Raw genomic sequence first — 16,511 nt, forward strand, 5'->3', positions numbered from 1 at the left:
TGAATAACCCACCTAAGGTCACCAGGACGGAAAAGAGGGGAGTTGGGGTTTGAACTCAGATCTGACTGACTCCAGAGTTCAGACCTCAATGTTCCTGGCTGTGAGCCAAGACTCAGATCCAGACCAACTACTGCACTCTCTTCCCACATTCACTCCCACTTGACCTTACCATGTCGTCTCTGAGGGTCAGATTCAGGGCTCCAGCCTTCTGATACACGAACCCGGCCGTGTTAAAAAAATACTCAGAGATGCCCAGGTACACCATGCGGTCGTGGTCCGTGGGAAAGGCCAGCACTGGCGGGGCAAAGGGCGGGGGGCTGCGGTGAGCCAGACTGAAAAACTCCCCCTGCGGGCAGAGGCAGCAGAGTGAGCCTGGGCATCCTTCAAGAATTACAATTCGATGTCTCCATTCCAGGAAAAATATGGGCTAAGGATACTAATCCCCGGTTCACAGAGGAGAAAGCCATGGCCTGAAACTAACAACAGCACTGCATGCCTCCTTGTGCTAACTTCTAAGTGTCTCCCCACCAAGGCTGTGCTGTAGATGAGATCACCCGCATTTTGCAAGAGAGGATGCTGACGTTTCCCAGGTGGCTCGGTGGTAAAGAATCTGCCTGCCAATGCAGGAAATGCAGGTTTGATCCCTGGGTTGGGAAGATTCCCCTGGAGAAGGAAATGGCAACCCACTCCAGTATTCTTGCCCGGAAAATTCCACGGAGGAGTCTGGTGAGCTACAGTCCACGGGGTCACGACACGACTGAGTGACTGAGCACACAAACACACACTGAGGCTTGGGGAGGTGAAGCGGCTTGCCCAGGCTCACTTAAAGAGGTGAGTGCCAGAGTCAGTGATTGAACATCTGGATTCTGGCAAGCACATTCCTAACCATACCATGGTCTCTGCCTCAACCTTGCAAATAAGTGCAGAAATTCTCCTAAAAGAACAAGGAGAATTCTGTTTGTTTTCACTTGCTAATTTGTTAGCAAAATATTCAAGAGACAGGTAAATTGTTTTAAATGTGTGTGTATTTTAAACTGATACTATCCAGTTTTTGGTGCGAATATTCATGGGCTCCTGGGGAATATGTTTACATTTCTGAAGAGCAATTTGGCTACACATTGCAAAAAAACAGAACATTCACTTAGCTGAAAAACAATAATGCTGAGTTATAAAATAGCAAATTGTCAATGGATACATATGTTAGAATACCATTTATGTAAAACTGTGCTTTAGTCGCTAAGTCGTGGATGGTTCTTTGAGACCCCATGTACTATAATCCGCCAGGCTTCTCTGTCCATGGGATTCTCCAGGCAAGAATGCTGGGGTGGGTTGCCATTTCCTTCTCCAGGGCATCTTCCTGACCCAGGGATTGAACCCAGGTCTCCTGCATTGCACACAGATTCTTTACCGACTGAGCTATGAGGGAAGCCATTTATGTAAAATTAAAGGCCTAGAAAACATACAATATAAGAATTATTGACACCAGAGATAGATAGCAAAAGCATAAAAACTCAGGCGAGAAAGACACATAGGGACGTCATCTGCGTGATTCCCTGCAGGGTAGAGGGTCCCCAAGGGGGCCTCAGCTATTTACTTCTACAATATTTCATCTCAAAAAATATCAAAGGTAAATATGACAAAATAGTAACACTTCTAAAATCTGGGTAGTGGGTATGTGATAATGTGTAATATTCTCTGTGCTTCTGGATCATTATTTGTTGTTAATGATCATGACACCCATCTTATAGAATAAATATCATGAGCAACTCTTGAAAATAGCTGCAAAAAAGACAAAAAATAAAAATAATGGGTGGACCTATGTACCAGCCAGGAACCATCTCTAATATATATCACTAGGTGAGAAAAGCAAGTGAAGAACAATGCAAACAGATTCTCAGTAAAACTAGATGGACTTTTGTCTAAGTGTATATGAATGCTCAGGACCAGATTAATACCCGCCATGGCTGACAGCTATCACCTCTGGGCAGGAGCCCCGAGTGGGGGTGGGGGGTGGGGCAGTAAACAGGACATTCTCATTCGCTAGGGATAATCAGGTATTGTTTTAATCCTTTGTTCCATCTTATCACTTAGATTTTTTTTACAAGTATACTATTTGGTCCAGCAGTTTCACTTCCAGAAAATAATCAAAGATGGGCAGAGACCCAGCTACAAGGATACTCATTCCAGCTCTGGTTACACTTGTAGAAAAAATGGAAAGAGCTCAGACATCCCAAGAGGGGGCACTGTCTGCATACCTTATCACAAGCTGTCCACTGAAAGACCCAGAGCCACTTAAAAGACTAGGGGAGGACCTTTCATTGATAGATGTATACCTCACACCATTCTGGTTTTAAAAGTTGGAACACCTGGGGCGAATTCATGTCAATGTAGGGCAAAACCAACCAATATAATATTGTAAAATAAAAAAAAATAAATAAAAGTTGGAAAACACGACTTGTATACATATATATGTCTATATATGTTGTTTTTGTGTGTACTTGTTTCCAGGCCTACATGTGTGTATTTTTGTTTCTGCCTCTTTTACATGCATGCGTATGTGTGTGTGTGTAATTTTCTGTGTCTAAGCAGAGGAAAGGATTGGAGGATTGGAGAAATATAATTTGTGTGTCAACTTACAGATCTCTGAGTCATATTATTAGGGTAATTTCTCTTTTATTCCCTCCTTCTTTCCCTCCTATTTATTTCTTCTGCTCGACTATGTGGTTTCTACATTTTCTTTTGGACATTAAATGTATTTTAGAGAAAACAAGCAAATAGTAAACAGACACACCAGTTGTGGAGGGACATCCGGAAGGGATTCAGAAAGTGGGACTTATCCCAGCTGAGGTGGGGGAAGGCTGCTGGGGGAGTGACATCCCAGCCCAGATCCACTGGAGGACAGTGGAAGATGGCTGGGAAGAGGAGGGGAAGGAGGAGAGGGGATCCAGGCAGAGGGGACGGGCAGGATGAAGGCCCTGAGGCGGATAACTCACTCCATCCATCCATCCAACCATCCATCCATCCATCCAACCATCCATCCATCCACTCATCCAACCACCCACTCATCAACCATCCATCCATCCAACCATCCATCCATCCATCCACTCATCCAACCACCCACTCATCAACCATCCATCCATCCAACCATCCATCCATCCATCCACTCATCCAACCACGCACTCAACCATCCATCCATCCAACCATCCATCCATCCATCCATCCATCCACTCATCCAACCACCCACTCATCAACAATCCATCCATCCAACCATCCATCCATCCATCCATCCATCCATCCACTCATCCAACCACCCACTCATCAACCAACCATCCATCCAACCATCCATCCATCCATCCACTCATCCAACCACCCACTCATCAACAATCCATCCATCCAACCATCCATCCATCCATCCATCCATCCACTCATCCAACCACCCACTCATCAACCAACCATCCATCCAACCATCCATCCATCCATCCACTCATCCAACCACCCACTTATCAACCATCCATCCATCCAACCATCCACCCATCCATCCATCCATCCACTCATCCAACCACCCACTCATCAACCATCCAACCATCTAACCATCCATCCATCCAATACACATTTACAGAACACTTATTACATGCCAAGCATAGTTCTAGGTGCCGTGTACAGTAAAGAACAAAGCAATCACAGCCCCTTCTCTTTCATCATATTGAGGGAGACAGGCTTGTGAGTGTGGTGTGTGTACATGAGTAATAAGTGCTGCTGAGAAAAATAAAGCAGAATATAGGGGAAGAGGAGGGTACTGTTTTAGCAATGGTGGTCTGGGAGGGCTTCTCTAGGGAGAGGGTACTTGATCAAAGACTTGAAGGAGGGAAGAGAGAGCTGCTGTCGATATCTGGGTGAGAGCCTCCTGGCTAGAAGGAGCAACAAGTGCAAAGGTCCTGGGGATGGAGCAGTCAGAGTACATTTCAGGAATAGCAGGAAGGTCAGTGTGACTGGAGCCAGGAGAAGGCATGGAAGGTGGACTGGGGAGAGTGGTGAAGATGGATAGGAAGGGGGTGGGGTCATTGTAAGATTTGTTTCCAAGGATGAAAACAAGGATGAAGCCCCCAGGTGTGGGGGTTCTGAGGCAAAGGTGTGAGGATGTATGATTCTTGATGAGTCTCACCTTCAGCAGCCCATCCAGGTTATCGGTTGTGGCTCTTGGAGGTGCCACCAGCGAGTAATCGACCCCAGCCACTTTGTCTAGTTTGGTTGTCACTAGGGGGAAAGAAGATGGGCCATGAGCTGGCTCCCCATGGCAGCATCTTTGGAGCCTGGGATGCAGAGTCAGCATCCCCTAAAGTTAAATACAGACCTGCAGTGTTAATTCCGTTCCCACTGCCTCCAAGGAGCCCTCCTCCTTGAGCTCCCTTTAAAGGACAATAAGCCCACACCCCACATTCACAGAAACATCAACTCCCTCCCTTCTTCCTACAGCCTTGAGACATGGTTAAGCAGAGTCAAGGAGCAGAATGACTTGGACTTAAATTGAACTCTGTGTGACCTTGGACAAGTCCTTTCACTTTCTCTGAGCCACTTGTTTTCACTTCTAGGATGGGGTACTACTAATGATTTTGCAGATGCTCTGTACATGGCAGGGGCTCAAAAGCCAGAAGGGGTCATTATTGCAGTGATAACATCCCAGTCTGAGCCCAAACTGGCTTCAAGTCTGAATGGTTTCTGTTTCCAGCATTAATCAATGAGGATTAAATGAATATTGGTTTCTCCTTTAGCCCATCTTTCCCATGTTCAGTTCAGTTGCTCAGTCGTGTCTGACTCTTTGCAACCCCATGAACCGCAGCACGCCAGGCCTCCCTGTCCATCACCAACTCCTGGAGTCCACCACCCAAACCCATGTCCATGTTAGAGGGAATAAACCTAGTCTCAGAAAATGTAATTAGTCCTGGATGGCAAAGCTTGTGAATGACAAGGCTGGGACTCAAACCAAAATCTTTTTCCTGCCTGGTGAGGCTAAACCCTGGACCCTGGAACTGCACTGAACACACCCAAGATGGGCTCTGCACCTGGAGGGGCTGGGGCAGTGCCCGGAGGAAAGGAAATGTATCTGAAATGGACAAGTACCACGTGCCAGCCACACTAGGCTCTGTGGGGAGGCAGCTCTGGTAGAAGTTTGGGGCACAGGCTTTGGAGTAGGAAAACCTGAATTTGGATCATAACTCTGCTTCTTACTGGCCCTGTGAATTTGGGTAAGTCACAGCTCCTGTTTCCTGGTGTAAATTTGGCAGAAAACAGTGATCTCAGTGAGGCATTGGGAGGCCAAGAGGAAACATTACTGCTGGGTACGACACATGGTGACACTTGGCCAGATGGGTCTTCCTGCACCTTCTGCAACCCTTTACAGTTTACTGAGCACTTGGGGAAAGAGAAGATTGTGTCCATTTTAAAGATATGGAAACTGAGTCCTTGAGAGGGGAAGTGACCAGGCTCAGATGGCTTCAGGGGACTGTGGGTATTTGTTGATTGTAGGAAAACATTGTAGGCTTTCTCTTCCATTTAACTCCCGGACCTGCTACAAGGACCTGGCCCCAAGGGATCTGATGCTAATTACCATTTGAAAATAACCTGCTGTACTCATTTGCACCCAAGCCTAGGCCTGCCTAGGAAACTTGCTGGCTCCATCACACTCTCCCTATCTCCCTTCTACCCCAGGTTCCCCCTCCTGCTTCTACCCCAACTTCCCCCTCCCCCTTCTACTCCAGGTTCCCCCTCCCCTTCTACCCCAGCCTTTTTAGCCCTGTCCAGCTCTTACCTGGCAGTGTCTGGAAATAAGGCTGCAGCTTGGAGGACACAGTACTAGTCACCACCTCACAGATCTTAGGAGAATAAAAGAAAAGATCAGCGAAGTCATCCTATAGTGGACAACGTCCTTTGGGAATAATTATCTGGACAGGTTTTGCTTGTCTTGAATGTTTCCTTGAAAATCATGTAGCTACTCAAGCTTCCCTTTTCTCTTTGGCCACCAGGAAGCTCAGAGTCCAACATATAGCTTGGAAATAGTAGCTGTATATGACTGTATGGGGGTTTCCCAGGTGGTGCTAGTGACAAAGAACCTGCCTACCAATGCAGGAGGTGCAAGAGACGTGGGTTCTATCCCTGGGTCGGGAAGATACCCTGGAGAAGGGAATAGCAGCCCGCTCCAGTTATCTTGCCTGGAAAACCCCATGGACAGAGAAGCCTGATGGGCTACAGTCCATGGGGTCACAAAGAGTCAGACATGAGATGCATATCTGCATTTTATTTGCTACTCAGACTCTAAAACCCATTTTATAATCTACTCTGCTGTGCATTTTGACCACCATGCATGGGTATTTTTTTTCTTTTAATATTTGACAGAGTGCTTTCAGATAGATGGTTGATATCTCCTTACCTACACTGTCAGTGTCTTTGACTGGAAGACCAAGGTCTCCCATCTGGAAGACTGCACAAGCCACCTTGGTTTCCCCAAGACTCCTGCCCCTGCTCTTGCACCCTCCAGCCATTCTCACGGCAGCCAGAGAAATTGTTCTAAAGCACAGATCTGGCCAGGTCATCCCCTTGCCTAAAACCTTCAATGGCTCCCCACTGCCCTCTGGAGAAAACCCAAGCTCACTTGGTTTTGAAGACAGGCTCTGGGGTTTCCTGGAAGCTGATGGTTTATTAATGGGAAGCTAGCTAGTATCTTGCCTAGAAAATTCCATGGATGGAGGAACCTGGTAGGCTGCAGTCCGTGGGGTCGCTAAGGGTTGGACACGACTGAGCGACGTCACTTTCACTTTTCACTTCCACACATTGGAGAAGGAAATGGCCACCCACTCCAGTGTTCTTGCCTGGAGAATCCCAGGGACGGGGGAGCCTGGTGGGCTTCTGTCTATGGGGTCACACAGAGTCGGACACGACTGAAGTGACTTAGCAGCAGCAGCAGCCCAAGGAACCACCCTTTTTCTCAGCTGAGGAAGTTGGCTTGTAGGGGATGGGGGCTAGAGTGAAAGCAGGGTTGGGGGGACACACTGGTCTGTGTCTGTCCTTTATACCAGTTCCAGCCTCAGGACATAGCTTGGCTATACTCTAGTCTAGCAGCTTCATCAGCTGCACGTTCTCTGGGTGGGGCTCACCACCAAGGTGGAGAAGGCAATGGCAACCTACTCCAGTTTTCTTGCCTGGAGAATCCCATGAACGGGGGAGCCTGGTGGGCTGCCGTCTATGGGGTCGCACAGAGTTGGACACGACTGAAGCGACTTAGCAGCAGCAGCACCACCAAGGGGGTTCTGGGGTGGGGGATGAGGAAGGAGGCCGGAGGGATATGCGGGCTCAGCAGGAGAGAACAGTAGTTTCTCTGCAGGGAGGCACGACGTGGTGGAAGGCAGAGGCGGCTCAAGCATGGGGGAGTTTGCTGAGGGTGCGTGACATGAACCTTAGCGTCTTGCTCCATTCCCAGGAAAACTGACATGACACATTACAGAGCTGGACTTGTGCTCCCTAAGGGCTGTAAGGGACTGCTGAGAGGTTTGGGTGAGAGCGGAAGTGTCCAGCGACGGTGAGGTTTGTGGACACCGCGGGCCCCACCCACTCTGGCGGGGGCGGGCTGAAACTCCGAGCCCCTCCTACCTTGCTGGTCATGGACTTTTGGAGCGAAGACTCGATTCTTTTGTGGAAGAGTTGGATCAGCCACCTGGATCGACAAGTGGGGACAGGCGTGAGGCTTTCCAGGTACTCCCCAGGCTGTGCTCAGAAGGCTGCCTCATCTGGGAAGCCTTCCTCCCTCTTCTGAACAGGCCTAATTGCCCTCATCCCTGGGCTCCGACTCTGTACACCCCCATCAGACCCTTCTTCTCCTGTGTTCAGTGACTGGTCATGAGGTTATTTCTTCCACGGGTGCCTAGCGGGAACCCTGCCCCATCTCAGCCTCATTCCTCACCACTCCCTCTCTCTCTGTCCTCCAGCCCCACAGCTCTGCCATGTCCTCCTGTGTCCTCTGCTTCCTCCTGCCACAGGACCTTTGCACACGCTGTTCACTCTGCTTAAAACACCCCCTGTCCCCAGTCTAATTAACTCCTACTTCTTCTTTTCATCTCAGTTCAAATGTCATTTCATCAAAGAACTGGGCAACCGCCAGACTAGGTCAGAACCTTCTGTTCTACGTGTTCACCACACTTTGTACCTCTTTTTCCTACTTCTGATATCCTTTTGTAATTCTTTGTGAGCCATTCATTAGTGCAGTGATTTGATTAATGTCTGTCTTCCCCATAGGCTGAAGCTTCAAGAGAACAGGGGACTGTGAAGCTAAGAATCTGGGGGCTGGGAGTCCTGGATTGAATCCCTTCTCAATTCTCGTTAGGTATGAAAACTCAGGCTACTTCCTATTCTTCTGTGCCTTGATCTTCTCCTCTGAAAGTGGGGTAATAATAGACTAACCTCATAGAGTCTTTGTGTGGATAGAATGGGATAAGGCTTATGTCTGAACAGTGCTAGGCATCCATCAAGCCTCCAATCACTGTCAGCAAGGCCAGATTTTTAGTGACCACTGCTCTTTCTTGAACACAATGAACAAGCCTCATGCACAGGAGTTTCTTAGTTGATACTTGTTAGTTGGATGGAGAGAGGAATGCCTATAGGCTTGTGATAAGGATTGTGTAACTTGGTGCACTTAAAGTGTTTAGTGCAGAGCCTGCAGCATAATAAGTGCTCAGTAAAAGTTTGCTGAATGAGTAGTGAATGAGCAAGGGACCCTTCAAGGCAGGGAGGGTGTGTTCCATCTGTGAACCTTTGTCCCCGCCTTACATCTGAGACCTTTGGAAAAGGCTGGCATGGAAGTGGCACTTGGGATGTGCTTTCTGAATACAAGAATGATTAGGATAATCCTGTCCCTCCTCCCAGGACTTCCCAAGTGGCTCAGTGGTAAAGAATCCACCTGCAATGCAGGAGCTGTGGGTTCAATCCTTGAGTTGGGAAGATCCCCTGGAGGGGGAAATGGCAACCCACTCCAGTATCCTTGCCAGGAGAATCCCATGAACAGAGGAGCCTGGTGGGCTACAGTCCACGGGGTTGCAAAGAGTCAGGCACGACTGAGTGATTGAGCATACATGCACATTCGTCCCTCCTCCCATCCACAGCCCCAGGAGGTCATACCCCAGGCTGCTGCCAGAGATGCGTATGCGGACGGTGTTGATGTGACTGCTGCAGCTGGAGCAGGTGACAGTGGAGTGGCCCGAGTCAGGGTCATAGCCCAGATTCAGACCCGCCAGAATAGAGATGCCCTCCACACTCAGGTCAAAGTTGCCGCTGAGTTTGCTGAAGGGAAACACAAAGATGAGACTTGGAGCAAGCATTTTCTCCCCTCTGCCATTCAAATGCCACACCAGTGCTGGAAGGTAGGCTTTGCTATTATCCCCACTCAGGATGAGGAGATGGAGTCCAGAGAGGGAAGGCTGCTTGCCCAATGTCACACAGCAGCTGAGTGAAGGAACCAGAATTCCAACTCGAAGTCCGAAGCCATGTCTGCCTGGCAGAACCTTCCTCTTAGCCACTGCCTCAGCGCCTGCCTGTGCTGTGTGGCACTGGGAGTATTTCTCAACCTCTCTGAGCCTCAGTTTCCTTACTCAGACCTTGGACCAGTGGTGGGACACGAGGTTTGCCACTAGAAAGCTGAGTTTTGGGGAGGGATGTGTCTTTAATTAATTAACGACTTCGCTCATTAAATGGGGTTAATAACTACTCCCTCCTGAAATGAGTTTGGGATAAGACAGTGGATGTGAATGTAATTTGTCAACTCTTCTATAATGTGAGGAAGTGTTGCTATTTATTTGTTTACGATCAGTAAGTGAAATGATAGATGTGAAAGAGCTCACATGAAAAATTAAGCAATTACCTCTGCTGTATAACACAGGGAACCCTGCTCAATGTTATGTGGCAGCCTGGAATGGGAGGGACGTTTGGGGGAGAATGGATACATGTATATGTATGGCTGAGTCCCTTTGCTGTCCACCTGAAACTATAACAGCATTGTTAATATACAATAAAAAGCTAAAAAAAAGAAAAATTAAGCAATGCTTATTGTGGGGAATGACAGATCAGCAGTCCTTATAACGAAGGGCAGACCTACGCCTCTATCCTCATCAAAGTGTCTGTTTACTCCCTGGATTCCCCACAAAGGAGAATGCTAAAACAGCAGGTCAGTCTGAGCCATGGTCACTGCTGCACAGTCGCCGCAGTGAGAGCCCAATATTTAGATTCACAGTTGTAGTTTGAATGATTTGCCCCAATTTCACCCTCCCTGCATCCATACCCTCCCCACTGCCTATCTTGGGAGGATACATGTATATTTCCATGTTCTTGACTTTGGACTTGGCCACGTGTCTTGTTTTGACCAATGGTATATGAGTAGAAGTGACTATGGACCAGTTCAGAGTCTAGGACTTAATATGCTTCTGGTTACCCTTTTTGCACCTCTGCTGCCACTAAGAATATGCTCTGTGTAGCCCATTCATTGGTCCAGGGAGGAGGAGGAGATACATGTTGAACAGGGCCACCCCTAGCTGAGGCCAACCTGTGGCAGGGAACCCCAGCCAACACAGATACATAAGTGGAGATATATGACTTGCTTTAGGTCACTGAGTTTGGGATGGTTTGTAACACAGCAATTGCCAACTGATAAAGGGGTGAAGTAAAGGTCCCACTTAGCCTTCCATCCTAAGCCATATGTACCAACTCAGCCTTACTGGTGTCCTGCATTGAGATGTGGGAACATGCTCAGCTATTAACCAAGAGTTAAGTTAAAACTTTGGAGAAGGCAATGGCACCCCACTCCAGTACTCTTGCCTGGAGAATCCCAGGGATGGGGGAGCCTGGTGGGCTGCCGTCTATGGGGTCGCACGACTGAAGCGACTTAGCAGCAGCAGCAGCATGTTAAAACTTCTTTTGTGAAAAATTTTCCCAGTAGCTCTGAGGGGGCAGATGGTATTCGGCCAGGCAAAAATTGGGCATATTTGAGATCTTGGCTCTCTTCTCTTCTAAGTATCACCAAGAGCTTACCCACACACTCAACAAACAACAAGCTTGGAAACGCACATGAAGTTCTTTCGTGCCTTCCATTTTCCTCTGATCTTGATACTGGCATCTCTGATAGAGAGATCAAGCCCCTCACCCGGCAACGGTCTTATCTGGGAATTGGGAAGACTGAATCCTCCAATAACCATGCTGCAAGGAAGAAACGATCAGTTAGTCTCCTCGGGGTCCCCACAAGGACTCAGTCAATGGTCAGTGCAGACTCATTCCCCTCCAGCCTGGTCTTTTACCCCATCCATTTTAAGAGAGCCCAAAAATTATGATGAGAGCAGCCTTGGGAACTCTGAAGTCAGACAAATCTGCATTTGAATCCTGCTCTTCGATTTACTTTTGTGTGATCCTGGCCACATCGCTTAATCATCCTGAGTCTCAGTTTCCTCATTTGTAAAACAGGCACAATAACCTCTCTCTTGCAGGGTGTGTGATGATCAGTGAAGATAACAGATGTCATTCCATTGACTACATGTTCTGTAAGGGGTGGAATTTGTCTTTTTTTCCCTATTGTACAATAGCAAAGCCTGCTGAATCAGACACATAGTCGGTGCTCAAAAATATCTGCTAAGTGAGTGTGTAAAATTCTTCAGAGGACATTTATGGGTTTTCTCCCCAGCACCCACATCCCTCTCTTGTTAACAGAACTGCCATTTTTACTTTGGAGGAACTCTTCCCCACATTTAGCCCATGCTGCTCCCAAGAAAGTTGACTTCACAGGTCATCTTCAGGGGGTGGAGCTTGAGACTTCAGTACAAGCTCATTCGTGTTTTCTATTCCCTGGCCACAGTGATTGGTCCAGCAGTGTGTATGGACCTAAAATGGACCAATCAGAGTGAATCTTAGGAGTTTTGCTTGAGTGGTAAGAAGACAGTGCCTTCCTCCTACAGGGTTGGGAGTGGAAAAGATGCTGACGGCCTCTTTATAGGGACATCCTACCCGAGAATTAGCCTTTCCAGAGGGAAGAGATGCTGAGAGATGGCAAGAGAAAAACAGGGTTCAGTGATATTTGAGCCTTCCTCAAGCTGAACCTGAAGCCAGATGATTCCAGGGACATCTCAGTCCTCTGAGCCCCTACATTCTGGTTAAGGTCATTTCTGATTAGGTTTTCTGTCATAGAAACCTCACCTCCGCCCCGAATCCCAGTTAACATAAGGTCTTGGCACAGAGATTGGGGATTCATGACATCCCCTCGGGAGTCACAGTGAGTGCCTGAAAGACAGTTTGGGTGGTTTCTTCCACACGCAGCTTGGGGATTGTATCCCCTTGGAATGATGTAAACATTAGCTTTGGGATCCTCTAACCTCTCTGAGTTTAGGAATTTGTGGCTCTATGAGTCTGGGTCTTGGTGGTCCCAACACATGACAGTCCTGAACATGGAGGACTGAGCTGGACAGGGCTTACCTGAAGAAGCTGTATTGCCCTTTCCCGAGGTATTTTATCTTAAAGCTTCCTGAGAAAGTGGGGACTGTGATCTTCTCCAACTCCTTCTGCAGAGTAAGCACTCCCTGCTGGCAGGCTGAGAGGAGAGAGAGGAGGCAGAGGTCAGAGGCATGTGGCTGGTTCATAGCAGAGACGGTGGGGTTGGAAAGGTCTATAGCAGGGCTCAGTTAAGAGCTGTTGTCAACATCCCGATAATATTTTCTGCTTTTTAGATCTTACTGTCTCCGTCACAACCACTCGGCTTGGATGTTATTGTACAAAAGCAGCCATAGACAGTAAGTCAATGAATAGGTATGGCTTTGTTACAATAAAACTTTACTGATAGAAATTGAAATTTGAATTTCACATCAGTGTCACTAGTGGTAAAGAACCCGCCTGCCAATGCAAGAGACATAAGAGACATGGGTTCGATCCCTGGGTCGGAAAGATCCTCTGGAGGAGGGCATGGCTACCCACCCCAGTATTCTTGCCTGGAGAAGCCCATGGACAGAGGAGCCTGGCTTGCTGAAGTCCATGGGGTCGCAAAGAGTCGGACACTGAAGACTGAAGTGACTTAGCATACACAGCACATGCATCATTTTCACACGGCCTGAGATAGGATTCTCCTTTTGAATTTTTTCCAGCCATTTAAAAATGTAAAAGCCATGCTTAGCAACCCTGGGCCATACAAAAACATGGTGACCCAGATTTGGCCTACAGGCTATTGTTTGCCAACACTTAGTTTGAAATATCACCCACTCCAAACACACAGTCATGCATCCTATGAGTGTTTATTGAACATCTGCTCTGTGCTCTGCCCTCACAGAAACTGCGTCTCTCTGGATTTTGGACTCTCTCGCCACAGGATCTTTGCATGCACCTTTCCCACTGCCTAGAAAACCTTTTCCTTTCATCTTCACCTGGTCAGCTTCTAGTCATCATTTCTTCTAGGAACTTTCTCTGGTTCATCAGAAGAGTGCGATCCTGCTTGTTATCCTTCTCATGATGCTGTGGGTACCTTTTTTGGAGCTCATATTACCTTTTGTAATTATGCAACTATTCATGTGATTTTCCGATTAATATCTCTCTCCCCTACTAGATGTAAGCCGCCCAAGGCCAGGGACCGATGTCACAGACATCCGCCACATTTACCACAGGGACTGGAACTTAATACCTGATGGATGACTAAAAGGAATGAATGTCCCCAGGGTCAGGAATTCTGCCATCCGTTATTATGTGGTTAACAGTGTCAGAGAACCAGTTAGATGGCAAACATGTTAAATGAGAAGAGTAAGCAGTAAAATGATGGATCCCAGGACTTGCGTTTTTCTAAGAGCCAGTTAAGCATAGTAATAATAACAATAGCAGGAATAATAGTAACAACAACAACATTTATCAGGTTCTTACTCTGCTCCTGGCACAGTTCTGGGCTCCATACATGTATTAAGTTACATACGTGTAACTGAACATACACGAATCTGAACAATCCTGGGTAGCAGGTCTGGTTGAAAGGAATTGGTTTGGAACCCAGGTCTCCCACATTGCAGGAAGTCTTTACTAACTGAGCCACCAGAGAAGAAGCCTAGTGGGTCGTTACACCTCCCAGTTCACAGACGAGAAAACTGACTCAGAAAGGTGACCACACAGCTGACAGGTGAGGGAGGCAGCATCTGAATTCAGGCCTTCTGTTCCCAGAGCCCGTGCCCTGCTGGGACAGGCCTTCTGGGGGTCCAAAAGTAAACCAAGCACAGACTGGCACTGCCCAGGGAGAAATGAAAATGTGAGATGGCCACCATCTGTGGATCCGCAGGGGCCGGGTCTTGAAGGGTCTCTAATGCCAAGCGCAGGACACCTTCTGAAGGCACTCGGGAGCCACTGAATAGTGTCAGTAGTGAGGGTCCTGAACCGATATGCTGCACTTCAGGACACTCACTGATGGCTGCATGGCGTGTGAATGGAAGGAGGGAATGAGGCTGGAGCCCAAGTCTCTGTTCCCAGGAAGCGACCAGAGGCACCCCAGGTCTGGGTACAGAACAGGGGCATAATCCTTTCTCCTAGCTCATGGGGAGCCTTCCGTCTGCAACCCTGGGATTCACAGGTGTCCTGCCTGGGCTGGGGTTGGAATTCAGGGATGGAATACCAGGTCTTCTTGGTCCTGTCCGGGGCTTCCCTGAGCGCCCAATTGGTAAAGAATCCACCTGCAATCCAGGAGACCCTGGTTCGATTCCTGGGTCAGGAGGATCCCCTGGAGAAGAGATAGGCTACCCACTCCAGTATTCCTGGGCTTCCCTTGTGGCTCAGCTGCTAAAGAATCCACCTGTAATACAGGAGTCCTGGGTTCCATCCCTGGGTTGGGAAGAGCCTCTGGAGAAGGGAAAGGCTACCCACTCCAGTATTCTGGCCTAGAGAATTCCATGGACTGTATAGTCCATGGGGTTGTAAAGAGTCGGACACAACTGAGCGACTTTCACTTCACTTCGGTCCTGTCCTGATTCCCCAGGGGTCCACCGCCCCTGAGAGCCTGCCTTCTCCTCGGTCTGATTTCTCTGGCACTGGCTGTCCCCCACTGTTCTGCAGGTCATCTCTCTGCCACCGAGAGGCAGCATTGAGCAGCCCCACGCCGATACTTCTACACAGACCAGAGCTCAGATCCAGGCCACCCCTTTCCCCCTCCCTCCTTCCAGTCTGCCTGCTCATCTGTAAAGGTCACTAGTAACATTTTGTGCTTTTAGCATAGTGCCTGGCACTGATCTGAGCAGGTCGGGAGGCTGCTTCATAACATTCTCCGCTGTGTCTGGGCCTGAGGGAGTGGCCTGGAGGGATCCTCTCTGTGGCATCCGGCTGGCTACTGTGCAGAGTGTGGCTGCCAAGCACCACCGCTCCTCACGGAGCCTGAGCTCTGCCCACGCTGAAGACTGAGCCAGGGGCTGCCAGATGAGTATCAGGGCTGAGAATCAGCTAGGAAGGAAGTGAAGGGCCCAAGCCCGAATCCAGTTTTGGGTAGAGGGAGGGGGGCCATGAGGGGCCTGAGCACTGGACTCAGAGTCCTCCAGACTAGGGTTCCATCCCCCCCGGCTGTGGCTTCCCAGCTCTGTGACCTTGGGTAACTCACCCTGGCCCGGCTTCTTGCTCTGTAAGACAGGGTGAGAGGGCTGCCTTTGGGAGCAGTGAGCAGGCCATACCCTGGATTTAAAGGGCTGCGCGTAGCAGGTGCTCAGAGAGTGATGGGAGAGAAGGAAAGGAAGGCAGCCAGTTACCGTAGTCCAGGCCCTTCTGGGTGACCCTGGCCACGATGCCAGGGTTGGTAGTCGTCACAGCCGTGCCCAGGGCCGCCAGCGCCACCAGGGTCGCCCACCTCTGCACACTGTCAGGGCCCCTGGCCATGTCTTCGTCCTGCAGAGCTGCCAAAACCTTGAGGTCTTGGAGGGGAACCAGGGACCTATAAAGGAGGCAGCTGTGGAAATGCAAGTTAGGAGAACGGAGAAAGAAGGAAGGAACATGAGCAGGGGCGGAAGAGGGGGTGGACGGCTGCCTGCCTGTGGTTCCCAACCATGTGGTTGGGGCCACAGCCCCAGAACAGCCAGAAGTGGAGCCTGGGAGCCCTGTGTGTGTGTGTGTGTGTGTGTGGTGTATTTGTGTGTGGTGTGTGTGTATGTCCGTGTGGTGTGCAGTGCGTATGCATGTGTGTTGTGTGTGTGGTTGTGTTTGTTGTTTGTGTATGTATGTGATGTGGTGTATTGTGTGTGTGATGTGTGTATGCATGTGTGGTGTGTGTGTATATATGTGTGGTGAGTTTGTGTGTGGTGTGTGTATATGTATGTGTGGTGCGTGATTGTGTGTGGTGTGATGTGTGTATGCATGTGTGGTGTGTTTGTGTGTGGTGTGTGTATATGTACGTTTGGGGTGTGTGTGGTGTGGTATGTTGTGTGTATGTGTGATGTGTGTATGCATGTGTGGTGTGTGTGTGTGATGTGTGTATGCATGTGGTGAGTTTGTGTGTG

General features: G+C 48.8%; 1 protein-coding gene across 1 annotated transcript in view; it reads right to left on the reverse strand.

Moving 5' to 3' along the window:
• BPI (bactericidal permeability increasing protein) overlaps window positions 1-15,964 on the reverse strand; it is a 29,905-nt gene extending 13,941 nt beyond the window's left edge. The window contains exons 1-8 of the mRNA XM_055437226.2: window positions 15,768-15,964; window positions 12,493-12,607; window positions 11,101-11,229; window positions 9,163-9,324; window positions 7,642-7,705; window positions 5,807-5,870; window positions 4,163-4,254; window positions 170-346 (exon numbers count right to left, since the gene is read on the reverse strand). Of these exons, the coding sequence (XP_055293201.1) occupies window positions 170-346; window positions 4,163-4,254; window positions 5,807-5,870; window positions 7,642-7,705; window positions 9,163-9,324; window positions 11,101-11,229; window positions 12,493-12,607; window positions 15,768-15,894 (930 nt within the window). The 5' untranslated portion in view covers window positions 15,895-15,964. The remainder of the gene's footprint in view (window positions 1-169; window positions 347-4,162; window positions 4,255-5,806; window positions 5,871-7,641; window positions 7,706-9,162; window positions 9,325-11,100; window positions 11,230-12,492; window positions 12,608-15,767) is intronic.
• Between the last annotated feature and the right edge of the window lie 547 nt (window positions 15,965-16,511).

The sequence above is a fragment of the Moschus berezovskii genome, chromosome 15 (assembly GCF_049115385.1).
Source record: "Moschus berezovskii isolate FMDL1 chromosome 15, NW_MosBer_1.0, whole genome shotgun sequence".
Classification (NCBI taxonomy): Eukaryota; Metazoa; Chordata; class Mammalia; order Artiodactyla; family Moschidae; genus Moschus; species Moschus berezovskii.